Genomic DNA, 25701 nt, shown 5'->3' with positions numbered 1-25701 from the left:
ACATATTTAATTCACCTTTTTACATTTGTATTATATAGCAGTAAGAATATGCTTAATTCAAATATTATAATTTTTTACAAATCTGCATTAGTATTGTATTTTAAAGCAGCACTGTCACATACAACATACAATGACTATTTTGAAGAAGAGTTATCAAGTGCCACAGCACTTGACACTTAACAACACATAATCAAACATTGTGATTGCTCTGAACATACAAAACATTTTATTCAGTGCAGCTTCTTAAATGTACAACAAATAATAAACAGACGGGTAGCAGGATAAAATGCATTTATATACATTTGTATTTTACTCCAGTATCCATTAGAGCACATGGTTCCATACTGTAGTTAATATACATAGCCACATAACATGCAGCGTCCATAATCCCCCATGCATTAAATATGCTTCATACAGCTACATACATACATACATACATACAACAGAAGATGATTTTGATCCAAATGATAAACAGGGGCTGCTACCTGACCACTGACGACTAGAAAGAACAATAAGAATACATTTTCACACACAAATTATTTACTATGTTGATTTAGCCCTGTAAAAAAATGGAAGCTTTCTCTTGCTTGGTTTTCATTATATTTTTGTTTACGAAAAAGAGGGTGGGGGGGCTGGAGCCTGTCTGGTTTTTACGGAAATCTTACCGCGTTGGCATTAATCAATAATTTAAACATTTCTCCAATATGCTGAGTTCCCAAATTAGAGGGGAAGTAAAGGAAGACATAAACAGACAAAAAAGCAGAAAAACACACTGCGAGTAGCCTTCTTCTATCCTGAATACATTTTCTCTGACTAAATTACATTCACTCTTGCGGTTTTCTCAACCATCTGTCTGAGGGAGCTGAAATTACACAAATTGACTTACCTCCATACAAAGAGACTAATGACATCTTTGGTGTGCAGAAAGACCGAACCCTAAATCTGTTTAATTTGCAGAATAACAATGTGTGTGGGGGGGTGGGGGGAGCTGAAAAGACAGAAAAAGAGAAGCGAGGAGCAAAACGCCTCGTCTAAAAAGCACACAACAATGCCTCAAAAAAGCTGAGCTGAAATACTTGTATCATATGTCCAAAAACCTTTGGGATTTCCGTCTCTATATACCGATAAATTGTTCGCACAAGCTGCTATTGTCATATTGTAGGTGACTTAGAGCACTATGGAGCTGGCATCCCTAAGAAAGAAATGGAGCAAAACACAAAAGTAGGTGTTCTAGAAGAATCTGTGAAAATGCCACAGGAGTAAACCACAGCTCTGTTTGCTACACATGGAAACAGGGATCGCCCGCAAATGGACACAGACCCCTACATCAGAAGGATGGCTTGGTTTGTTTGTCTCACGAGGTTGACCTGCAGAAGATTGTACAATGCAGGTATGCACTTGTGTTCTCATCACAGTGATTTCAGGAAACACTAGCTAGCGACCAGCTAAGGGGTTTCACTGCACTCTTGTAAACGGGTTTGTGCTGTTTAGTAGAGTCCAGCAGCTGTACAGCAGCAGGCCACAGTTGTGCCCTGCGGTTATGTTGACTCATTCTGGTTCAGAGTCTTGCCACCGTTGAGCATGGCTGAGGCGCTGCGGCTCTTGGTTGGAGTGCCACTTCCGGAGCGGGAGAACTCAGTCAGGTCGTGGAGCGACGGTTCTCTGTACATGGCAACTATATGAGGGAAACGAAAATAACAGATCTCATGAGTCTCATGTTCTGCTTGTAGCAAGCTTGTCTCCTTATTAGTACATCAATGACTTCTATTAGTGCATACACAGCGCTATAGGGATGGGAATCACAAGGAATTGAATGATTATTGTTCCTTCCAATTACTAGGCTTCCAATTACTGATTCTTTTGAATTAGAGGAAGAAATATTTGGAAAACAGGACTGACATTCTGATGCCATTTTTTTTTAATGCTAACAAATGTAGGAACATATTTAATATATATATATATATATATATATATATATATATATATATATATATATATATATATATATATATATATATATATATATATATATATATATATATAATTTTTTATTTTTTGCATTTCTCACCTCATGCTCATATTTTTTATTAAAATACATCATATCCGGTCAGCCTAGCCATAATAATTCAAATATTTTAATGCAACTAGGGCACAAAACAGATATAAAAATCTCAGCATTCACACACGAAGTGAAATCCACTCAGCTCATTTGGAAATGAATAGCTTCCGGTCTGTCGAAGTAGAACATCATGAAAATCATTTGAACCAGTTCCAAGTAAGTACTCTATGCAGCACAAAAACACCTGCTTTCAATAAAAAATTATTTTGTGCTGCATGAATACACCATAACTTTATTTAAAATCTAATTGCATGGTGCTTCCATGCTCATTTAAAGCAGACTAATGTCTAGCCATCTTTCCGTAGCTTCACTTATGACTGCACACAAGCAGCTGCAGTTTTTAAATCCCCCACTGATTCAGACAGTTCTGAGAAAGAGAGGCACCAATTTAATTCAAGGAGGAAAAAACTGCATATTTCTAGAAGGGGTAAAATAAGGTGTGCCTATAAATCTTCTTTATAGACTGTTTTCTCTTCAACGGGAGAGTCATATTTTGAGAAGCAAAGGTTCTCTGGTTAATAAAGAGAATTATTTTCATATTAACATTCTATTGTATTTTGCCTAAATGAATGAAAAAAAAATCTGTCAATTTTAATGCTGCAAGCAAATTTAGTCATCACAACCTTATCATATACATAATTTGAGAATATCAATTTTTAAGATTAAATAATATACTAATGTTCTTAAAAAATACCTTTAACCGGCCCTTAGATGAAAAGAGGGGAAATGAACACAAATAGTTAAATTTCAATTAAATTCAATTTCAAATTAACTAATGCCAATTAATTAAAAGAACAGCAAAAATAAAAAAAGCTGATAAAACGTGTAGTACTAATATATATCACTTCAAACAAAATCTGTTTAGAAAGTTAGTTAAGATGTTAACATGTTTACAGCAGTTATACCAGTTTAATGGCACAGATGCCCCCTTCAGCACAATCACATCTTTGCAAGTTTGTACAATACAAGCATTTCCAACACATTTGCATTTCTATCTCTTCGAAGAGCACATTTCTGTCCTTAACACCAGACAACTGCAGAGACATGCTGGAAAGCCAACAAGTTACTTGAATCCTTGCACTACACTCAGCCAATATCTCCTCAGTCTAAAATAGATATTTTTAGAAAGTCATCAGCCTGGCGATCGGTACAGAAGACACTTGAACAAACCTTTGAGGGGTTTGGGAATGAAGTGTGCAGCCGGCTTGGTCTTCTTTACGTGGTTGCCCTTCATGATTTGACCCTCTTTGTTGAGACCCAGGTACCAGCCTCGTCCTGACTGCTGCTGCCGATAGATCATTGATGAGTATGTCACGTAATAGTTCTCAAACACTGACTCTTTGAATTTGCACTCTGGCGTGAAGTGCTCCTGTGAGAGTGAAATGGGCAGAGAAGACGACAAAGACATAAAAGACAAGAGAAACATTTGTACATGTTTTGGAGGAGTATTTTTCATAAAAGAAAGAAATGTGTGCAAGCTCATAGGGAGATAAAGAAAGCGAGAGCAGACAAATTTGGGCTGACGATGGTCCAGACAAGCTTCGTCGATATCACACATCACTTCTTCATAATTTGTCTTTAAACCTGAAGGTAAACTCCTCTGATTGGAACTGTAATAAGTGGTCTAAACATGGTAGCACGTCGTCGCGTGTGCTTTCATTCTAGTTTGTGGTACAGACTGATTACCATTAAACTCCTGAGGCCTGAAACACTTTGACTCATTCCTGTGGATCAATACATTCATCCTGGGGAAAACAACCTCTCAAAATCAACAAGGAGATACGTGTATACCGGCACGACCATGGGTGCGGGTTTGAGTATGGGCCCTTTGCACATTAATGGTGTTTTTAGACCAATGGTGTTCTAGAAGTTGTCATACACTGTAAAAAAAAATTATATATATATTTTTTTCTAAGTGTAAATAATGATTATTGGAGTAAGTTTTACTAAAGAATACAATTTCAGTCGTTCTACTACCAAATTCACATTTAAATAAATGTGTTGCTTGCCATTCCTTTGTAATTGTGAAAATTACTAGCAATTTTCAGTGTAGTTGAGTAAACTTCAGTGGTGGTGAATAGAAAGAACAACAAATAATTATTTTGCATTCCCATTAAAACAAAACAAAAAAAAATCCACAATAGTGTCTCCGACTTTCCAAATGAGGAAAGGATTTTGAGAGATTGATTATATCAGTAAAGAGAAATATGTCAAATTTGCAGTCATTACCCTAAAACACCCTAAAAGCAGCATTATCTAGTTTACTGATATTTCATACCAAAGTAATATAGCCCAAGTATAGAGTCATAAATGTATGTTACATTGTTAAATGAAAATATTAAAAAGCTTAGCTAGATTTACAATGTTAATAACTGTGGAAAATGCATCATCACAGTCTGTGAAACAGAGTCAATTTCTGTGGGCAGGTGGTCAGACGCGAACCCACACACAGCTGAAATACAAAGGTACAGTGTAAACTGTTTCTGCATTATGAAAGCACAGATCTGGCCAAGACTTTCAAAAGCCCCTGCAAATCTTTAGCGATCTTCTAATGCCAGCAATGTAACACAAAATGAAGGAACATTTACAGAAGCACTTATTGGCACAGCACTAAATTATTAATCTTGCCACAGCACATTTAATCAAAGGAAAGAGGCGAGGGAGGCACTCGCAAAACAGAATATCCATTAGAGCATTATTGTGAATTCTCTGTATTTAAAAACTGCAGAGTAGATATTGGGACGGAAACCTTGGCTATGATGATGATCTCCCATGAGCTTTCTATAGATAGCATTCAAGTACAAAGCAATTATATGAAGTGTGAATAATATTCGTGTGAATGTGAGGTGCTAACAAGCATGTCTAAATATGCCATTATCTCCTCTTTGAATATAAGTACGATACAATGCTGTGAAAAAATAAGAGAGGCAGATGGTGTTTGGGCAGGAGTTGGATCTCATTAACTCTTCAGTTCATCGATCGCCGGCTGTCTGGAGTCCAACCTGCAACCTTTAAGTTAACAGCATGGATCCTCAGGCATCCATGATGCTGTCTAAGACATAGATTTAACTCAAATGAGAGCAGCAGAGATGAAATGTGGGATGTTTACTACTGCCCTGAACTCAGAAGAGCCCACGATGTGTAGGAGGGACTCGCAAAGATGCACTACTCCCTTAAAAATAAAGGTTTTTTATTGGTCCCCAGGAAGAAATTTTAACATCGTACAAAAGGTTCTTTATGTTGGAAAAAGGTTCTGTAGATTATTAAAATGTTCTTTAGAATAAAGCTTCTTTTAAGAATTGTTCACTGCATGGTTCTTTGGGAAACCCGAAATGGTTCTTCTATTGCATAATTGAAATAATAATTGAAATATAATGAACCATTATTTTTAAGAGTGTATAAAAAAGATTGCTACACTTACAGAGGTGTACAGGTAGCCTTCATTGTTCATGGCCAGGTAGAGCTTGGTCTGGACACCCTGTATAGCCACCACCCGCAGCCCAACGGGGATGAGGTTGAAAATAGCTGTGAAGTTACAGTACAAAACAGAATTGAACCAACAGGAAAGAAGCGTGTCAGCATGGTCATGTTTAAACGTTATGTATGGTGAACTGACCATAGCTATTATCTTCCTCTTTTGTACCATCGATGGTCCCATCAGCTTGGAGTTGTAGATGAAAACCTTGTCGACTGTAGAGTTTGGTGACTATCCCCTTGAGCTGAGGCTCTGTAGAATTGAGACAACACAATTTAGGAGAGGTGAGGGGGGGATGCCACAGCAGATGTATATGGGGTGAGGAAGAACGTCCAGCACAAAAATGCACAGCTTATGAAAGCCAAGAAATGAATGTTGGAAAACCATAAAATGTGAATTGTGAAAACATAGTGAGTGCTGGTGCCAACAGGACCCAGGCGTTTGCCAAGCATGCCTCAGTGTTGAGGTGATAGATAACTATAACTTATGTAACATGCATTTCAGTAATATTCCGACTCCAGTTAAACCACTCTGAATTTATAAGTTTTCAAAAAAAAATATTTCTTTATTGTATACAAGAGAAAATGCAAAAAACAAACAAACAAAAAAAGGAGCAGCGAGGATACAAAAGACGTTGCTTACCCATTCTGTGCTACTGATATTTGATGATTCCACAAATGTCACAAACAATATTCCAGTAAACTATAATAATTCTCTTTTTTTTTCACCTGCAGTTGTTTAAAGAGGTATTTCTACCTGATCTGACCCTTAGAATAACTTTAAATGATGCAAAGCAAGGTCAGGATTGGTCAATCATATTAAATAATATTTTAGTTTATTTACATTTTGCTATTATTTATTTTACTATTATTAATAATGTTTCACATTTTTAATATGGTTTTGCACTATTTTCACTTGTAAGTGTTGTATTTTCAGTGCTCTGAACGTGAATACAGCAACAAATGTTAAAAAATTATTTTTTATGTATTTTTTATGTCATTCAAAGTATTGTTAAGTTAATTTGCATGTTACCACATTTTCCATGACCCAAGTTCAGCTCTGCCTCAACCTACAATTTAAAGCTAAGAATCACTCTTACTCTCCCAGTTATTTAAGACCACTCGAGAGGTCTCTCAAGTGGTAAAAAAATCAAGGTTCATGAAGGTTTGAGAAGATCCTTTAACATCCATAGAACCTTTTCATGGCACAAAAAGTTTTTTAAAGTAAAAAAACTGTTGTTCACACTATGGAACATTTACTCTTTTAAAAACTATTCACTAAAAGATTATTTTGGAAACCAAAATGGTTCTTTTATGGCATTACTGCAAAAACACCCTTTTGGAGCCTTTATTTTTAGTAGTGTACCAACCAGAAACCCAATATATTAATTATTATAAACAAGATGCACATTTATTATATTTATTGTAGAATTATAAATAATTACAACACTGAATGAGAGACCAGCTAGCATGCTCATTCTAACAAAATACTCAATATAAGCAATGAAAATCCATCAAATTAAAGTCAACATAACCTAAAGAGTGCCACAAATCTCAGTTTAGCCATATCTCTGATTCAAACTGCGTAGACTGCATACTATCTAGTGTAGAACAAGTGATGAGCTGTGTGCTCTGGTGATATTGCAACATCAGCTCTAGCTCAGAGAGAAGCCAGTGCTCAAAAGCAGTGAACTGTGAAATTCTTGTTACTCTGTAGAGCAGATCTTAGTTTACAGTTCAGACTCCTTCGTATAGAAGGAGTTAAATTTTTGTCACAATTTCTTAACTCAGTCAACTATGACGATGATGAGGATGGAGATGATGAAGATGATTGATGGACTTGAGTATCTGGGTAAAGTCTGCTCAAAAGAACACATAACATCAGACCTGGCCGCCTTCTCTTGCGTTTCTTTGAGCCAAAGAGTTTGACGCGTGAGAAAAAGTTGAGCCTGCTGGGCTTCTCGCAGTTCCCTATGCTCTTATTGGGGCTGCTGGCGCAGCGGTTGGCATTGGCTTTCTCGCGCTCCCTCGCCTGCCTCTTCTGCCGAATGAGGGAGCTGGCGATTGCTGCGGCTGTAGCCAGTTTGGCGTTTCGTTGTGGCGACGCGTCCCAGATTAAAAATGACCATATGTTGTGTATGTTAAAGTCCTGTGTGCTCAGAACATTGTCAAATCAATACTCCATGACGGTGCGTACTGGTCATTTCAGAAGTCCGCTGTTGTCCCTACAAGGATTAAGCATATTTCTCCTGTTGACAAATCACTTAGTTTGAATCCTTTACAGCCGCTTCATTCAGCGTCGGCTGTTGTGCCCCGACATGGTGCAGCAGATCCCGGACAGCTCCTCTTCTCCTCTCCAGGGAAAAAGCTGCCTTCTAGAAAACGTTGCCTTTTTGTTGCGCGTTTGTGGGAGAGAGAAACGCGTGCCATTGTGTCATGATCCAACGCTTTACTAAGTCATGCGCTGAAAAATGAGCACCTGTAACACACCGCGGCTGAGGAAATAATTAAATATTGTCTTCATCTGAGAAAACAGAGAGAGCGAAAGAGAGAGGGAGATTGTGTCGGGAAATAGAGAACAAGAGGTCCCCGCCTTTCAATAACGCAGCCTTTAATTGAAGTTGAGTGGATTAATCGGCTTCCCTTGCAGATGTGCTCGTTTTCAGCAGTGGAGATCTGCATAGGTAACTAACAGATACCCCGTCCCCGTTCCGCAAGACCGCCCAGGCGCATGAAACAGCGTCTGAACTTAGGTGTCTGCAGTATGATCCAAAAAATTAAAATATCCACATCTGCTAGTGCGGAGATTCCAGATTGCTCTCTTTTCGACACTGGGTTGGAATGCAGCAGCAGCAGCAGCTCGTTCCCTTCACAGTGGTTCCTGCAGCAGCACGGCTTCAGCGGCTGCATGGTGACAGACAGCCCGAGAGACGTGACTGTGGTCTTCAACAAGCCGCCGTGTATAAACAGGCAATAAAAGAGCCTCCTGTAGACGAGTGGCCTTTTTGGCACACAGACTACGTCATTAGTAGTCCTTTCGTTGCCATACATGTTTTGTGTTGTTTTATACAATTACGCTGTAAAAATGTTTAGTTAAATTTATATACATGTTTTACAAACAAAAGTGGTTGCTTCAATTATATCTAATTTAATGCTATAATGTTAAATTACCAACTAATCCCTCTCCAGCTACTATATAATAACATAAACACCATCAGAGTAACAATAATGCAGTAAACATGAACTAAACAACATTCTGTGCAATGTAGCATAAAACACATAATAAATAACTAATAACAAAAATAAAAGAAAATGACTTTTTCATTAAAACTTTACACAGGGGGATTCTGGGAATGCCACTTCAACATCAGTTAACATGGGCTATACTTTTTACTTATAGCATTTTTTTTACAAATAAATATCAAAGTATATTATTGCCTATTGTTGTAAATATTTTTGTCTGTAAATTATAAGATAATTCATAAAATAAAAACACATACAGTAATTTTTACACTTTTAAAAATAGGTGAAATGTTGAAAATACTATTTTGTCTATATGGTAAAGTAAACTGCATTTAATTCAATATATTTTTACCTTATTTTCAATTAGCCCTCAACCTACAGGCATGTAAAATCAGTCATATTAAATAATATTTTTCACTGAATGCAAAATGTTTACATTGCATACGGATGGGTGGTGTTAAAGTACACAGCGGAAATATATATTAGAAAATATACATAAGCAAATATATATATTTAAAATCTGTTTTGCTTAGTTTTTTTTTTTTTTTTACTCAGATCCTTCTTTGAGAAAACAACTAGAAAAATCTTGTGACCCACTTAAGATGAATTTCAGTTGCACTGGTAAATTTCAGCACCATGGACAGCACTAAAGAACCACAACTCTCTGTTAGTTACAAACAAAGCCATTCAACCCCTCAAACATGCTATCATCAGCTTAGAAATGTCTATACCTCATTTGTTGTCTAACTCCTATTAAGAAAGCCTTTAGGATTGGATTTCTACAGATATCTAAAAGTTTACCTGATACAGATCTTCTCAAGGGAAACGCCATCTCAGAGGCATCCAAAGAATGCTTTTATTCTTTCGCACTGCTTCATAGTGTGCAAAGCAAGAAAAAGGGCATTGCAAACTTTCAACTAATTCTCATGAGAATTCTGTCCATTAAAAGATCACAGCCTGGTGATCATAGCAGATTGTTATCGGCTATTATTGAAGGACCACTATGAGCTTAGGGCGCCTTATCAATGATTCATCAGATGCATCTGTGCTACTGCCAAATCTAACATTCTCTTCAGGGTCATTCACAGCAAGAAGCTAAAGATAGGGGAGAGTAGAGAGATACCGCATAATGAAGAAACAGGGTTTTTTCATCGGAGAGGGTGAACTGAATTTGTCTGGCCCTCCTTCCTGTTATGTGTTGGGCCTACATGGAAAACAACAAAGTTGCTCCTCTAATGCAACTAATATAATGTGAGTTTAAGGATCTATCAATGTTGTTGTCATACACAAGTGTTTTATGTAATCCTAATGCTTTGGCAGTCTCTATATTACTCATTCACAGCAAATCTCCAGTGACTGTGAATTCTATCAATTCTTTATGTCTTTACTCATAAGGGAACCCGAGCTGGAGCACTTTTTATTTTCTACATTCTTTATTCTCTGTGTTGCTATTGACAAATATATTGTCTTCGTTGGGAACTGAATTTAATTAGCCAGGCAATGATATAATTATAATTCTTGATCTAATTTATTACGGCTATTAAACCATGGTTTACTTAAACCTAAACTATTTCAAATCTTGTAATGATACAAAAAGATAGTCTCAAAAGGGCATAAAATTATTAAAAAAAAAATTAAAACTCATATATATGATCAAAACAGATTTGGCTAAACGTATTTACGTGTTTAACCAAAACAGTTAGAAAATACTTTAGTTTTATGCTTTTGTTTTCAGACACTTTTCGAGTGAAAACAACAACCCCACCCAAAAGCTGATCTCAAAGAGCACCACTAGATGGCGCTAAAATATGTGAAATGAGCTCGGAGGGAACGCTGGGCTCATCCAAAGTCCCTTTCAAGGAAAGTCTTGGTGGCCACTATCTCGGGAATCCAAAAAAAAGTCCTATCTGATGGAATGGGGGAATCCTAAAATTTCAAAAAATCACATTTAAATTAAATATTTAAAATCAGCAACAAAATCTTAAATTAACTACCCCATAAATGTTGTTCCTTTTGCTCAAATAGCATAAAAAAAACTTATTTTTCAGGTTCGACAATGCGTATGTGCAGTCATAAACTCGAAGCTGAATAGTCATAAGCGGAGCTTCTAACTGCTGCAGTGACGCAATGACTTTACCGATCAGTAATTGGCTCTTTCATTTAGAAGGCGGGACTTATTCCATTTCATCATTTCATCCAACAACTCCTGAAGTGTGTAATAAAACAGACTAGGGTTTGAAATACAATCAGTGTATACATGCAGGAGTAACACCTTGTGTGGGTCCGGACGGGAAGGCATACTGATTCCCTTTCTATTCAGTAATGTTAATTAAATTTAATAATAGCACTTGTGCACTGAAATAATATCATGTGTTGCAATGGACACTTTTCACATTTCCATGTTTCTCAAAAGCGGACGTCGTCAAAGTTGGGAAAAATTTTATGATGAATGTAAACTACAACAAATATAATTTTTGCCTACCCATTTTTTAAAGGAAAAATGACATAATTTCTGTGACATAACAAAAAAAAGGGGGAAACTATCTGGAGATTGTTTACATTAGCAAAGTTCTTTTAAGACAAGTCATATCTTTTTAAGACGGCGGACATCTTTGAAATGTCTCTCAGGCATGCAAGTGTAACTCCTATTTATTTGAATGGGGAAACATAAAAATTTGCCAAAACTGTTCACTAAGATTATTATTAAATTTCATATTTGAAATCACTAAAGATTTGTGGACAACAACTGTGCCATAAATGTTGTTACTTTTGTCTCAAATAGCAAAAAACTCCCTTAAAATACGGAATCATGTACTAAGACTGATGGAAAATGGAAAGTTGCGATGTAACTACAGAAGAGTCAAGTTTTAAATTGGAAAAATATCGTTACTCTTATCATAATTTTTTAGCAAGATGCTAATGGTCTAATCAGATTCAGTCATCTATGCTAAACTAAGCTAAAAGTGCTACCGCCAGACCCGGAGATTGGCTGAATGGATTCGAAAATGGTAAAAAATGCTACTTTAGGGTAGTTGGAAAATTAGGTTATTTTCATAAATATTATAGTGTTCCATTAGAGATACTGTAAATTGTTGAATCACATATTGATTTGATTTTACCTTTAAAGAAACACTTTACAATTTTTTTCACAGTATGCATTTTGTCCCGTATTATACATATAGCTCAGCTATGTGTTCATCTTCAGTTCTCTCTTCACAGCAGTTCTGTCAGTGTACTGTTTGAGTGCATGAATTACTCCGGGATATTGGTTTGTTTGAACTCAGAGGGAGTGTCAGCCACATTAAAAAAAGTTAACATCTTAAGTAATTTGTGAATTAATGCTTATTGGAGATGGGAACCATTTCAAACGATTCAGTTCAGATTTACATTTTTGGGTGAACTAACCCTATAAAGTGATAGTACACCCAAAAAAATAAAAATTTGTCATTGTTTACACACCCACAAGTTGTTCCAAACCTGTTATAATTTTTTTTTCTTCTGTTGAACATAAAATAAGATACTTTAAAGGATGTGGTAGCCAAACAGCTTCTGGTCCCCAATGACTCCATAATATTTTTCTCCACTATGGAAGTTACTGAGGACCAGCAGCTGTTCAGTTACCCACATTCTTCAAAATATCTTCTTTTGTGTTCAACAGAAAAAAAGAAAAATAAGTATTTTATACAGACATCGAAAAACCTGGGTAAATTATGACACAATTTTATTTTATTTATTTTTTTGCTTATTGTTTTATTTAAATTCAGATAGGCTATCAATATAATATTGCATATATTATAAGAGCTTGGTTGACATAATTATTATTATATAAAAAAAAAGCTACATTATTTAGATAAAAAAATGGGACTGATAATAGCAAGTCCTGATTTAAGCAAATGAGGGAAAAAAAATCCCATCCAGGTAATAGCAAGGTAGAATCAATAAACTTTCATCTCGACAAACCTTCAGTATTTTCTTTTTTCTTTAAAACGAAGAGTTTCCAGAATGGACAGCAAAAGAGCTCCTGACATTTACTATGAAAGGGTAAGTTTTCTTTCTTATCTACAGCAAGCGACTGAGTTGACTCCGACATCAACAGAATGTACTCACTGGCATCTTGAATGGTATATACTTAAATATAACAGAAACATACAGAACAACAAGTATTATGAAAAATTCTGGTGACATAATATAGACTAGACATCATTTCTACACAACATACTGATTCATGTGAGCATCCATGTACACACAGAGAGAGAGAGAGAAAGAGAGAAAGAAAAAGACGGATACACACTAACAGTAACAAGAGACACACAGCGGGAGTCCGAGAACCATAAAAAGAAACCAAATGAGTTTAGAAAGAGGATACTGACATCTGGTGGTAAAGCCATGTGTTTAATGAAATCTACACTAAAGTATATTCTTCAGTATTTCTACAACAGTATACACTTAAACTGTCATGAAAATTATAAACGATAAATAAGTGACTAAGCTGAACACAGATCTGTATCTTATCTGTACAGATCTGTGGCTACAGATACTATAAGATTGTTCCGGAGGAGTCTTGTTTACATGTGGTGTGAAACATTATGATTCATTTTTGTCAGTGACACTTTTACAAGATTACAAAGTATAAAACACTTAGGCTTCAACTTCAACATGAAAATTTAATTAGCATCACAGCCTATGTTGTATCTTTGAAGGACACTATTAGGCTATAAAACATGGACGTACAGTGGAGTAATACACTGACTAGAATTAAACACTAAATGAAGGTGTCCTAAATGAACAGTGTGTTCAATTAAAACTACAAAGAAGCTTAATCTCTTATTTAAGCTGTATCCCCACAGGTCTATTAAATATAATAAAAACCTGTGTCTTTTTAATGACCCCTCATTTAACATGGCCTCAGTGTAGATGGGTAGACTGTTCCTCACTTTTCCATAACTTAATAAACTTTAATTCGTTTTTCCTGTAAGAACTTAATCAAACCTAATCCTTTGTACAACCATTCATAGCTCCCTCTCAGGGTTTGTGAACAGCTATATTACAATATGATCCAACCACACTTAATTGCTTGCTGACCTTATATAAAAATGTATGCAATTAATGTCCAGTAAAAGGACCACTGTAGACACTAAAAACCGAATGCATCTGCTTTATAGAGCATGCTATGTATTTTTAATGAGGTACTTTCCGCCTCTTTGTCTCCATGGCAATAGGTACCCAGCCTACATCCGTGAACTGAAGCGCGCTGAGCGCCTGTCAGTCACTCTCAAGGAAAATAATACATTTATAACCAATTTCTTGCTATCAACGCGTTTTATTGAAAGAAAGTGCTTTTAATTAAAGCGTTTGTTTTGAGGTAAAGTGTGAAAAGAGTGGAAAGCTATTTTCGCTTCTAGTGAAGCGCACTCGATTGTTACAGTAGCTAGATTTAAAGTGACCGCGCCACGGCTAATATGATGGCAAAATAAACATCACACTTGTTGGTTTTGCTTGCCTAGAAGCCGATATATTTTTATAATTTCGTGTTAAGTTACTTTCTGTAGAGGCTTAATAGATCGGTGGCTACTACCGCCGAGAGAATCAATATTTAATGATTTTCCGTGCGATGCTTGACATGCATAACCTTGTCTGCATAACCAGATCGTGAGCCATTTTTGCAGAATCATAAACAGCCAAATTTATATAAATACATGGAAAGCAAAAATGTTTAAGCAAAATTATACATGTGACGTCTTACCCTTTGTTGCATCCTTATCTTCTTTCGTCTTCAGTAATGCTTTCCCGCTCATAGATCCCAGTTTTGATGAAGAATTCCTGATGATAGCTCACACCAAATCGGTCCGATCATTTAAAACTGGCTCTTCAGTTTAACAGTGGCCAACCCCCCTTAAAGGAACCAGAGCGCTGTTTACAACGGTTTCCCCGTAGCATGTCTTTTTAATTATGTTTTTCATATATTTTAAATCAAAGAATACATGGCATTCCGTATAAACCATTTATGTGTTTTTTTCAATCACACTCATCAAATAAACTAAAACAAAAAAGAAAAAAAAGAAAAGAAAACCTTGAAATGAATTTAATACTGTGGATTTTCATGCTGCTGAATCCTTACCGTTTGCTGGTCGTTATTATCTTATCTGGCAGGTGCTCATATAGCGCTTTGTTCCATATGACAAAAAACAAGGCAGGAAAACAATAAGACGTGAAAAAATATGTAACAAGTCTTCTGATGAAATTAAAATGTAAAAGGCCACTTGCCAAGCTGTTTCAGTGTCGTTCAGTTTGCGGTTCGCAAGATTACAATTCGAGCGCTCATGATGTGCTTTGACAAATCAATCAGTCCACATGGCTGTGTCTCAACCCGCTACGCTACTATTGAGGTTGCGTTGTGGATCCCGGTCCCAAACTTCACCACGTGACGCGTTACGTCATCCTCCGCTGATGCTTCAGTCTTCAGAATACTCTCGAGTTGACAAACATGACGTAGAACATCTACGCTGAGTCATTCATTAGCTGAACTTAAAGATTCGTGTAAAGAGTGGCTACAGGCCAGTAAGTGTAAAATATATAACCATAAGCAAGGTAATCTGTTAAACAACAATTTCAAGATTGAACAAAAATGACTAGGCTTATATTATTTCAACGAGTGTTTATCTATTTAGCAAAAATAGATGTTTGTTACATTTTGCTTTTAAAAGTGAGAATTGGTATACTTGATTTCTAACCAAAAAGGTATTACATTTTCGTCTACTGCAAATGTGTTCTCCTGAGAAATCGAGTTACAAAACGATTAAAACTTATAATATGAAAATACTCTTGTTTGAGCAAGATGAATCTGTACATAGAAATGCCATAGAAATGGTTGACCACTGAAAGACTATGTAGTTTAAACTTCCAGTTTGACTGCCACAGACAAGTCACAAATCTTGTTACATAAAAACGATGAAGCAAATATATATATATTTTTTCATATTTTTTCACGTTGCGTTGTCGGATATGATCACTATAAATAATATTTAAAAAAAAGTTCCTTAAATTAAATTTACTGTTGGGAAACTTATGTTGGCTTATTTTCCATGAGTCACTAAAGAAGAACTGAAGTTTGGAGTAAAACACCAAACATGTTTTGTATATTTCAACAAGGATTTTTTGAGTTTATGTTGTCAAAGGTTGTAGTCGTTTGCCAAATAGCAATTCTCTGTACTGAGCACATTATGTCGGTGTTGTTTCTTTAATTTTAAAAGCATTACCTTGTTTAACACCCATTGATGTCTGTTATGAGGAAAGTCAGCCAAGCCTTGTCAATATTTGCTGGGTCCTAAGTCTGAAGTCTGAAGAAATAAATTAATAGACATGGATATCCATGCAAGTATAATCATCCACATGAATTGTATAATCCACATACAGTATCGATACTGTTATGAAGTGTGACAAAATGCATTATTCACTGATATGTTCTCATGAAACTATACATAACATAAAATTATTTCAAATGCATCAGCTATAAAAATACAATAAAAAATAAACACCCACCAGAAGTGTAAACACGTATGTCCCTGAACTCTGGAGCTGATCAACGTATTTAAACTATTGGGAGAGATTTCTGCCCAAAGGAAAATCATCATAGGGAAAATGCTGAAGATTTATCCCATTATTTTGATTTGCAGTTTGCTGCTTGAAACCTGGCTTTCTTCTGGAGGTAAGTTAACATTCGTCTGTCTTAACGTTTTCTGAATGTAAAATCTGTTCTAACGGTCAAAGGCTGAGTATTTGTTTGTTACAAGCAGTCTTTTGAAATGTAAAAGCCTTGTGCAATAACCAATTAGAGTTAGAAAAGAGAGAAACTTGTTAACACACAAAGACTTTTCATGTTTTGTGTTGTGAGAAAACAAAGGAAACAAAAAAATCTATCATCATATTGTTCTTATCATGGAGGAACTGAGAGAACTGAAATCTTTGCCTCTGACTTTTACAAAAGCTGTTCAAACTCAACATGAAAGGACTTTCAAAGTAAAATAATATTCAGTTGCCAAACCTTCAGTGCTTGTAAGACTACATTATTCGTGTCCAATAAAAAGTGATTTTTCAGTATGTCTCTTTTGTGTATGTAGCTTCAGTGTTTCTGCCGAAGTATCTGGCAGAGTCTCTTCTGAAGAGACAGAAACGCTTTAACACAGGTATTGAGGAGATGAAGCCGGATAATTTGGAGAGAGAATGTTTCGAAGAACGCTGCGATCGAGAGGAGGCCAGAGAGGTTTTTGAAGACCAGGAAAAAACAGTGAGTTGCATAAGCACATGTTTATCTCATTTAAATGTTTTTAGGGCTCTGTGTGTGAGTTTTTAACTTTTCAAACCTTGTTTCAGATGGAATTCTGGATCAGTTACAGAGGTGAGCGTAAATATTCTTTCTTTATGCTACATGTCATGTAGAACACTGATGATAAATCTTTCTGTCCTTTCAAATTTGTCCATAAAGCATCTGTTAATTTAACCTTACCTTATATTTCAGTATATATTCATAATATCATGGTCATGGCCTCTCCTCCTTTTCAGATGGAGACCAATGTCAGTCGTCGCCCTGTCAAAATCATGGGAAATGTGTTGATGGTATGAATACATACACCTGCTGGTGTCCAGCCCGCTTTAGTGGGAAGAACTGTGAGTTGGGTAAGATCCATGATGCTCACATTAGCTGTTAAGAGCAATATTTTACATTATATCTTGTAGTGCATCCAATGTTTTATTTTTTTAACAAATATGCTAGATGGTGTTGTTTTTAGTCTTTATTTAAAGGCTAAATTCTGAATTGTTTATTTTTTAAAGTTTCAATTTATAAAGTACACAAATATGTATATATTTAGACACAGATCATTAAAAACATGAAATGGATATAAATCATAATTTTTGATCAAATAAATAATAAACAATTTTTATTTTTTTAATTATTTTTTATGTGTCCAAATATCTCTGCATTAATACTTTGTCTAAAAGAAATTCCTAACCTTGTTTTCTTTAGTGACTCTTAAAGTCTCCCTCTGCTAAAACATTATTTTGTCTTTCATGGGTTGCTCTGGTGCAGAAATAGCAATACAGTGTAATGTAAATAATGGAGGCTGTATGCACTTCTGCTCTGTGGATAAAATTTATGGAGTAGTATGTGACTGTGCCGAGGGTTACAGACTGGCTCTGGATGGCAGGACTTGTGAACCTACAGGTACAAAAATCCTATTCCCATGTATTATATTTATTTGCATTGCCACTTTGTCAGTATTGTCACCAGGGCGTGCATTATATTTTCATCTCATAGATCAAAGCTTTTCTTACAGTGTGCTATATGACTTTTCATCCCACGCAGTAGAATATTTTGAATACCATTTTCATTTAAGGAATTTTATTCATGTTTCAGCAGATGCTTGGTTTGGTTTATTGATTAGATCCGCACTTAATTTTTATAGGGCAGTACCCATGTGGACGTCTTGGAGCGAGTATTGCTCAAACTCTTAACTCAAGGTCTCTTATCAGTGATACAACAGAACAAAATACAACAGAGTCCAGTCCTACAGATTCCCCTGATGTGAACGTGACTAGCACACCACAACCTACACTGAAAAACATCACCTCCTTCTTTCCCACTCAGCCCACCATCAAAAATGCAACAAATAATGAATATCGTATTGTAGGAGGAAATGAGGCAACACCAGGGGAGATTCCCTGGCAGGTAGGTGAAGTGATGAATTGTGTGTCCATATGATTCCTCTTCACTTTGTGAAGAAAAGCAAGTATAATCTACTCTAGTTTCTGTCAAAAAATCCACAGAACCTTATGAAGAGAGTATTACAGTAAAAACCATAAGATCAGACATCTTGAGGGAAATTTACCGTCTTTTTCTCTATTATGTTGGCAGGTGGTTCTTATGGAAAAGGTGAATAAGAATTCATTTTGTGGTGGCTCTCTCCTCAGTGAAAAATGGGTCATTACAGCTGCCCACTGTGTAGAAGGAAAGGTGGGATCTTTCTTCATCAGAGTTGGTGAGACACCAACTGCACTGTCACATCATTGTTATTGCTATTTGGTTATAGAAAAAAAAACTTTTGGAGTTGTGAATAGTACAGTATGTATAATGTATTATTGAATTTTTAATTTCACTGTCTCAGATGTACAATTACATATTCCAAGGCACATTGGATGTGATATCACACATATTGTCAATGAGTTGCTGTATTTCTGGTCCTATGTTTCTAAAGGGGAACATGATGTCTCAAAGAATGAGGGAAGAGAGAGTGACCATGGCATAGTGGAGTACCATATCCACCCACGGTACAACTCTAAACAGAGTCTTTACAATCATGACATCGCCTTGTTAAAGCTCCAGGGACCCGTCAAATTCTCTGACTATGCTGTGCCCATCTGCCTGGGCTCTAAAGACTTCTTAGAGAACTTGCTCAAGAGTGCGGAGAACTCTCTGGTGAGCGGATGGGGGAGGCTACTGCAGGGGGGCATCGTATCTAAAACGCTTCAGAAAGTAGAGCTCCCTTATGTGGACCGGACAGAGTGCAAAGACAGCAGCACCGACACCATCTCCCGCTTCATGTTCTGTGCTGGTTATAGTACGGTACGCAAGGATTCCTGTCAGGGGGACAGCGGAGGACCCCATGCCACCCGCTATCAGAACACATGGTTCCTCACTGGCATTGTCAGCTGGGGGGACGAGTGTGCCATGAAGGGAAAGTATGGCATCTACACCCGTGTCTCCAAATATATGCACTGGATAAACAACATGACTGGCATCAGAATAGGACATATGTCCAATACTAATAAACAGAGTTAGAATTAGATTAAACCATTGTGCAGGTTTGTTTTAAAAGTATCATAAAAATAAATGTTGGATTGAATTAGATCTCACAGACATTTTTGTACAGATGATATTTACTAGTCATCATTCAACAGACAAACTGTAACAAACAAGAAAAAATATAATTTTTCATCTTAGACTTTGTGCTTGTACATCTGGTCATCTAACTCTAACTCTGTACATATTAAACACTAGGACTGTATGGCTTTAAGAAGTGTACTGCAAATAGAAGTACACATAAAACCCATTCAAGCCACATCCACTTTTCTTCTTCCTTGTCGAGCCCTCTTTTAAACTAATGGCATGCAAATGTACCCTACTGTTTAAAAGTTTGGGGTCACTTTTATGCTCCTTCAGTCTGTTTATATTTGATCAAAAACAGTGAAATAGTCATGTTGTGAAATATTATTACAATTTAAAATAACATAAATATTTTTACAATGTAGTTTATTCCTTTGACACAAAGCTGAATTTTCAGGAGTCATTACTTCAGAAATCATTCTATGCTGATTTGGTCTAAAGAATCATTTCTCTTTAATATCAAAGTGACAAAATATGCTAAATATTTTTACAGCATTGTTTGATGAACAGAAAGTTCAGAGAATAGCATTTATTTGAAATAGAAATACTAATCAATGTCTTTACTGTCACTTTTGAGCAACGTGATGCATCCTTTCTGGATAAAAATATTTATTCCCTTCAGACAAAAAAAAAAAACATGCAGAAAAATCTTTCTGACCCCAAAATTTTGAACAATAATGTCTCTATTCATTCCCGTTTTTAATGAGGTTAGCTCATGTATATTCACCTCAGTGGTTTCTAAGCGGTTAACAAAGTGCTCATTGTGAGTGCAGAGAAAGTTCATAAAAAAAAGAAAGAATGGAATGGACAAGTTTACAATGGACATTATAATGATGCATACCAAAAAGTTTTATTTCAGTGACTAAAACTGACCCAAATGTGATGGATGTGCTTAAAAAAAAAAAAAAAAAACTTTTTTTTTTTAAGCAAAATATGAACACATAAATTATGCTGTTTCTTCCATAAACCCATTTAAAAACACATTGATGACTAAGAACATTTGCTAAATTGTCCAGAATAGCCATATTTGATCTGGCTTAAAGTGAATTTGAATATAAACACAGATCATCTCATGGGTGAGCTGTATGTTTTTAAGCATAACCGTGAAGCTATAAAGCAATCACATTGCTGACTAGTAATTGAAATGTAACATTTACATTTAATCATTTAGCAGATGCGTTTATCCAAAGCGACTTACAAATGAGAACAATAGAAGCACTCAGGTAAACAAGAGAACAACAACAGTATACAAGTGCAATGACAAGTCTCAGTTAGTCTAGTATAGAACGCATAGCCAGGTTTTTTTTGTTGTTGTTGTTTATTTAATGAAAGGACAAGAAAACAAGGAAAAGTGCTAGTATTAGTTAGTTAAGTGCTGGCGACTAAAATTAGTCTTTAGATGTTTCTTGAAAATGAGTGAAGACTCAGCTGTTTGGATTGGGATTGGGAGGTCATTCCACCAGCTGGCCACAGTCCAGGAGAAGGACCGTGAGAGTGATTTTGAACTTCTTTGGGATGGCACCAAAAGGCGTTGTTCACTTTCAGAGCGCAAACTTCTGGAGGGCACATAAGATTTAACCAGTGAGTTTAGGCATGTTGGTGACATACCAGTGGTCGTCTTGTAGGCAAGCATCAGTACCTTGAATTTGATGCGAGCGGCTGCTGGTAGAGAGTGTAATCTGATGAGGAGAGGAGTAAAGTGATCTTTTGTTGGCTCATTGACCCTCGCTGCTGCATTCTGGATCAATTGGAGAGGCTTGACAGTACATGCAGGAAGGCCCGCCAGGAGAGCATTACAATAATCCAGTCTGGAGAGAACAAGAGCTTGGGCAAGAAGTTGGGTAGCTTGTTCTGACAGGAAGGGTCTAATCTTCCTAATGTTGTATAACGCAAATCTGCAGGACCGGGGCGTTGTAGCAATGTGGTCTGTGAAGCTTAACTGATGATCCATCTCAACTCCTAGGTTTCTGGCTGTCCTCGAAGGAGTAATGGTTGATGAACCCAGCTGTATAGAGAAGTTGTAAGCGATTTGTAAGTGATTTGTTCAAGTTGTAATCTCACATACTCTCTGAAATAATTTTTCTTGCACATATTTCTTTTAAACATTTCTTGGAGAAATACTAGTGCCAAAGTAAAATCAGAGTAATAAAAAAATAGGAAATAGTGTCATCCTGGTAAGTTTGGAAATGGAATGTTAGGTTTTGGTTCATTAACTTCATACTAATGTTTAGTTTATCCCTCATTATTTGTATCACTGGTGTCTATTCCAGAACTAAAATGGCTTTTTAAATAAATGTCCAACCAATGTACCCATTCAAGAAGAGAAAAAATAGTCTACTATTCTCTCAAGCCAGTTTACATCCATGCAGTAAACCTTCCTGTTTTTATTAAACAGTTAAATACTGTGCTAACTACACAAATACATGTTTTATATCATGTTATGGCACAGCATGGTGATGGTACTTTCCAGGGGTGAAGTAGATCAGTAAGTGCTTTGCAAAGCTCCTTTAATTTCCATACTGTATTGTAGGAGTGTCATTGGCTTATTCGAGGAGAGAGAGGAATCTCCTTTTGTCTTTAAATGCAGCATAATCCAGAATCCCCACTGACGGCAGATGGAAACTTTCTCTTGACTAGGCGGCTCTGTTTTCCTGACTTGTTGTTTGCTTGTGTGCTTCAGGTTGGCGTGACTGGGCACAGTCCTTAATGACAATAATGGCCTTTAGGGTTGTCACTTTGTGTGAGCTTTGTGAACATGTGGTTTATGTACTTATGTGTTGCTGGGCTTCCTGTTGTTTATATTTCCTGTATCTATGAGACAACACCAAAATGCTTTAGAGAAAGAAAAGCTTCAGCAGTACAGATTTGTTTAAATAAATACAATCAGTTTGCTTTAATAAACATTAATTTAATTAGTAGGCTTATAAAACCTGCATCTGCATCTCCCAGAATTCTCAGCAGTGTATCAACAGGGAGTTTTCCTTCACCTCCACGAGTCAAATTGTTAACATGCCTGTGGGAATTATAGCGTTACATAGTGCCATTTATAGCAATTTTGATAACTAGGCAAGATTGTTTTGTTGTTGTTGTCTGAAACATTGATTTAAAGTGTATTTTTTCATTATTATTTCAGTCAAACCCATAAAACCCTTTGTTACCCCAAACTACACATAAACGTACGTTATGATGAGGGAAAAAACATATATAAGTCGCACTGGACTATAAGTCGCATTTATTTAGAACCAAGAACCAAGAGAAAACATTACCGTCTACAGCCGTGAGAGGGCGCTCTATGTTTTCAGTGTAGACTACAGGAGCACTGAGCAGCATAGAGCGCCCTCTCGCGGCAGGAGACAGTAATATTTTCTCTTGGTTCATTTGTCTTAGTTCATTTCTCTTGGTTCATGTCAAATTAATTTTGATAAATAAGTCGCACCTGACTATAAGTCGCAGGACCAGCTAAACTATGAAAAAAAGTGCGACTTAAATTCCGGAAAATACGGTCATCAGAATCCAACTACTTATTCCTCTGTTACTCATGGATGAGTGAACTGCCCCTTTAAATATCAGAATGCTCTGCCCTCTATGTTTATGTATGTTTTGCTCCACTTAAGAACAAATGAATAATGAAATGTGACTCACCAAAGCCCCATAGCACTCTCCTTTAGCACATGAATGACATCACCACATTTGATGATTACATCATCCTTGCCACACTTTAAGTGGTCCTCCATTGCTCTATACTTTCCAGGAACCTAAAAGACAACAAACAATTGAGCTTAATACAAGGTCAAAGCCATCATATGGACTATACTGTACAATCAAAATCCTTTAATGCTGATGAAGTTTCACCCGAATAACTGGGAATGATATCTAAATGTCCAAGCTTACAAGCAATACATCATCTTCTTCATCAGAGTCTGAAATGTTCGAAAGGTCAGTGGTCCAGTCCTCCAAACCCTGACTGATGTCCACTGAGTGAGATGTCCCTGGCCAGCCTGCAACCCACAACCAGCCGAACCATAACGACATTCTCCCCGAATGGGTCGTAAATCATTACAAGATTCAATTTACATCTTACATATTAAAAATCCCATGTACCATTATGTTCCATAGCATAGTGAATTTTCCTGCTCCTGTCAACTCGACTAAATGCCAGTTAAAATGGCCTCTGTCAAAACCGGACTCACGCGGCCTGAATCGGCCTCCTCAGAGCTGACAGATGGCTCCTGGAGCTTGCTGTGAGGAAGGACATCAAAACAACCTAAGCAGCAGAAAAAAAAAACGTTAATATTAGCAGAGTTGACATGACATTGATCCCAATCCTGTTCCATTGAACAACAAAATTCTAAGAAATTGAAAGAACAAACACAAAGTACCATCTGCTGCAAATTACTTTCCAAATGTAATTATAAATGTAACTTTTATTATTTATTGTAAAATTATGCTTGTATCTTTTATATATGCATAATGCATTTTATGTTTTATTCTCAAAATCCAAATGTTTCAAGCAGGTTTCAGAAATGGCAAGAATGTGTGCTTCAAGAGTGTTTTTCATGCCAGAATGGTACTGATTTGTATTTTGTACTATATCCATCATGTAGATGGGCTCAAAGCATACAGTCTATATGAATGTGATTTATAAGGCAACACTGTTCAACAAATTCTGTTGATTTTTGTATAGATCCTTCCATATGCAAATATGAATTTTGATTTAAACATTTTACATCCATACTCTAGAAGAGATTGTAAAAAGAATGTGAGGGGTTACGGGAGTACAGTGAGGATCACCTGTCGGCCAAGGGAGGAGATAATGTCTGCTCACCAATACGGGTGAGCATCACCTGAGAAAGTGAAACACACTAAACACAAAAGATTTAATTAAGACATTAAGATTCACCAATTCAGAATTCAGCACTGATATCAACAGAAATGGAAATGCAGTGTATGGAACCTTTGTCAATCTTTTGCTGATTGTTGAGGATCTCAGTGAGCCATACAGTCTTCACATCAGTTGAAGCCTGCAACATAAAACAATTACAAAATACAAATTTATTTTTTTATTTTTTTTGCACACAAACTTCTGAGGCCACCATATTTTTTCTTGTTTAATATTTTATTTTATTTATATAATATTTACTCACATTTTTAGAATATATTTTATATAACTAATTTATATGTATAATATACAGGTATATAATTTTAAATATAAATCATTTTAATTTATATAACAAATTTTATTTTATATAATTTTAACATTTAATTATTTTTAATTATTTTTATTTACACGTTATATTATTATCATAACAATTTTAGTAGAAAGTTTAAACTAAACCCATCATACACTTAAATGTTTTATATTTTCTTAAATCCTTTTATTAAAATCCTTATTATCAGTTAGATTAGATTTTGAATCCCACATTTTCAAAGTGGTCTTAAAAATGGCTAATCCTCTAAAGTGTTTTTTTTTTCTTTTCTTTTTTGCAAAAAAGCTTAAATTTAATGTTCAGCACTTGACATTCACATTCATTGTGAACAAGATATTTTTTTTAATATCTCCATCAATGAAGAGGTATTGAGGAGGCGTTATTAAGTGATGACAAAGGCACTTGTAACTTTTTTTAATGTACTCCATACTGTGGAGTTTTAACCTTGATAAAATGACTCACCTGAACAACATACACCTCCTCTTTTCCGTTATACCACATTTCAAACTTCTTTACATCCCCTTTGACATTTTCTCTGATACCAACAGCACTCATCTACAAAAGAAACAGAGAAAACATAACCTTGTGGGTTTTTTAACGGCCAATGGAATTTGAGTTAAGCCTAAAATCCCTTTCATAAAAAATTTTCCATCTCTTTGGAGCACAATAAAGAGGTGCTTAACTTCAGCATTTGTGCAACACAACAACATGCTCAAAAA

The 25701-nt window shown here is 36.0% G+C and overlaps 3 protein-coding genes across 5 annotated transcripts; 1 reads left to right on the top strand and 2 right to left on the bottom strand.

Moving 5' to 3' along the window:
- Positions 1-203: 203 nt before the first annotated feature.
- Positions 204-15476, bottom strand: LOC128021165 (fibroblast growth factor 13-like). The gene is made up of 6 exons (XM_052608166.1): positions 14955-15476; positions 14580-14728; positions 5736-5846; positions 5541-5644; positions 3290-3488; positions 204-1675 (listed from the first exon to the last, which is right to left on the bottom strand). Exons 2-6 carry the CDS (start codon positions 14629-14631, stop codon positions 1539-1541), a joined length of 603 nt encoding a protein of 200 aa, XP_052464126.1. The 5' UTR covers positions 14632-14728; positions 14955-15476; the 3' UTR covers positions 204-1538.
- A 927-nt stretch (positions 15477-16403) lies between these two features.
- LOC128021163 (coagulation factor IX) lies at positions 16404-19952 on the top strand. Its single transcript, XM_052608165.1, has 8 exons — positions 16404-16541; positions 16954-17120; positions 17207-17231; positions 17396-17509; positions 17922-18056; positions 18298-18560; positions 18747-18870; positions 19087-19952. The coding sequence occupies exons 1-8, from the start codon at positions 16475-16477 to the stop codon at positions 19668-19670; spliced, it is 1479 nt and encodes a 492-aa protein (XP_052464125.1). The 5' UTR covers positions 16404-16474; the 3' UTR covers positions 19671-19952.
- A 1122-nt stretch (positions 19953-21074) lies between these two features.
- Positions 21075-24269, bottom strand: LOC128021166 (guanine nucleotide exchange factor DBS-like). Of its 3 annotated transcripts, none has more exons than XM_052608167.1 (4): positions 23667-24269; positions 23418-23530; positions 22706-22788; positions 21075-22586 (listed from the first exon to the last, which is right to left on the bottom strand). In XM_052608167.1, exons 1-4 carry the CDS (start codon positions 23805-23807, stop codon positions 22546-22548), a joined length of 378 nt encoding a protein of 125 aa, XP_052464127.1. In that variant the 5' UTR covers positions 23808-24269; the 3' UTR covers positions 21075-22545. The 3 variants fall into 3 exon arrangements, 2 of the variants coding, with proteins under 2 accessions (XP_052464127.1, XP_052464128.1); XM_052608168.1 differs by having other exon boundaries at positions 21075-22788; positions 23667-23773; positions 23877-24269; XR_008185489.1 differs by having other exon boundaries at positions 21075-21780; positions 22296-23530.
- Positions 24270-25701: the final 1432 nt, after the last annotated feature.

This window comes from Carassius gibelio, chromosome A10 (genome assembly GCF_023724105.1).
Source record: "Carassius gibelio isolate Cgi1373 ecotype wild population from Czech Republic chromosome A10, carGib1.2-hapl.c, whole genome shotgun sequence".
Taxonomy (NCBI): Eukaryota; Metazoa; Chordata; class Actinopteri; order Cypriniformes; family Cyprinidae; genus Carassius; species Carassius gibelio.
Note: the sequence above shows the minus strand (reverse complement) of the source record. Positions and strands in the feature narration are given on the sequence as shown.

Bases quoted from the DNA above. Each gene is read 5' to 3' on its own strand.
- LOC128021165 (XM_052608166.1), bottom strand. From the start codon at position 14,631: ATGAGCGGGAAAGCATTACTGAAGACGAAAGAAGATAAGGATGCAACA. The intron at 3,489-5,540 runs GTAAGTGTAGCA...TCACTCTCACAG, and splicing joins AAGGCTACCTGTACACCTCT to GAGCACTTCACGCCAGAGTG. The intron at 1,676-3,289 runs GTTTGTTCAAGT...TCCCTCATATAG, and splicing joins CATTCCCAAACCCCTCAAAG to TTGCCATGTACAGAGAACCG.
- LOC128021163 (XM_052608165.1), top strand. From the start codon at position 16,475: ATGCTGAAGATTTATCCCATTATTTTGATTTGCAGTTTGCTGCTTGAA. The intron at 17,232-17,395 runs GTGAGCGTAAAT...CCTCCTTTTCAG, and splicing joins ATTCTGGATCAGTTACAGAG to ATGGAGACCAATGTCAGTCG. The intron at 18,871-19,086 runs GTGAGACACCAA...ATGTTTCTAAAG, and splicing joins ATCTTTCTTCATCAGAGTTG to GGGAACATGATGTCTCAAAG.
- LOC128021166 (XM_052608167.1), bottom strand. From the start codon at position 23,807: ATGTCGTTATGGTTCGGCTGGTTGTGGGTTGCAGGCTGGCCAGGGACA. The intron at 23,531-23,666 runs GTAAGCTTGGAC...GTTGTCTTTTAG, and splicing joins AAGAAGATGATGTATTGCTT to GTTCCTGGAAAGTATAGAGC. The intron at 22,789-23,417 runs GTGAGTCACATT...TAATTCCCACAG, and splicing joins GAGAGTGCTATGGGGCTTTG to GCATGTTAACAATTTGACTC.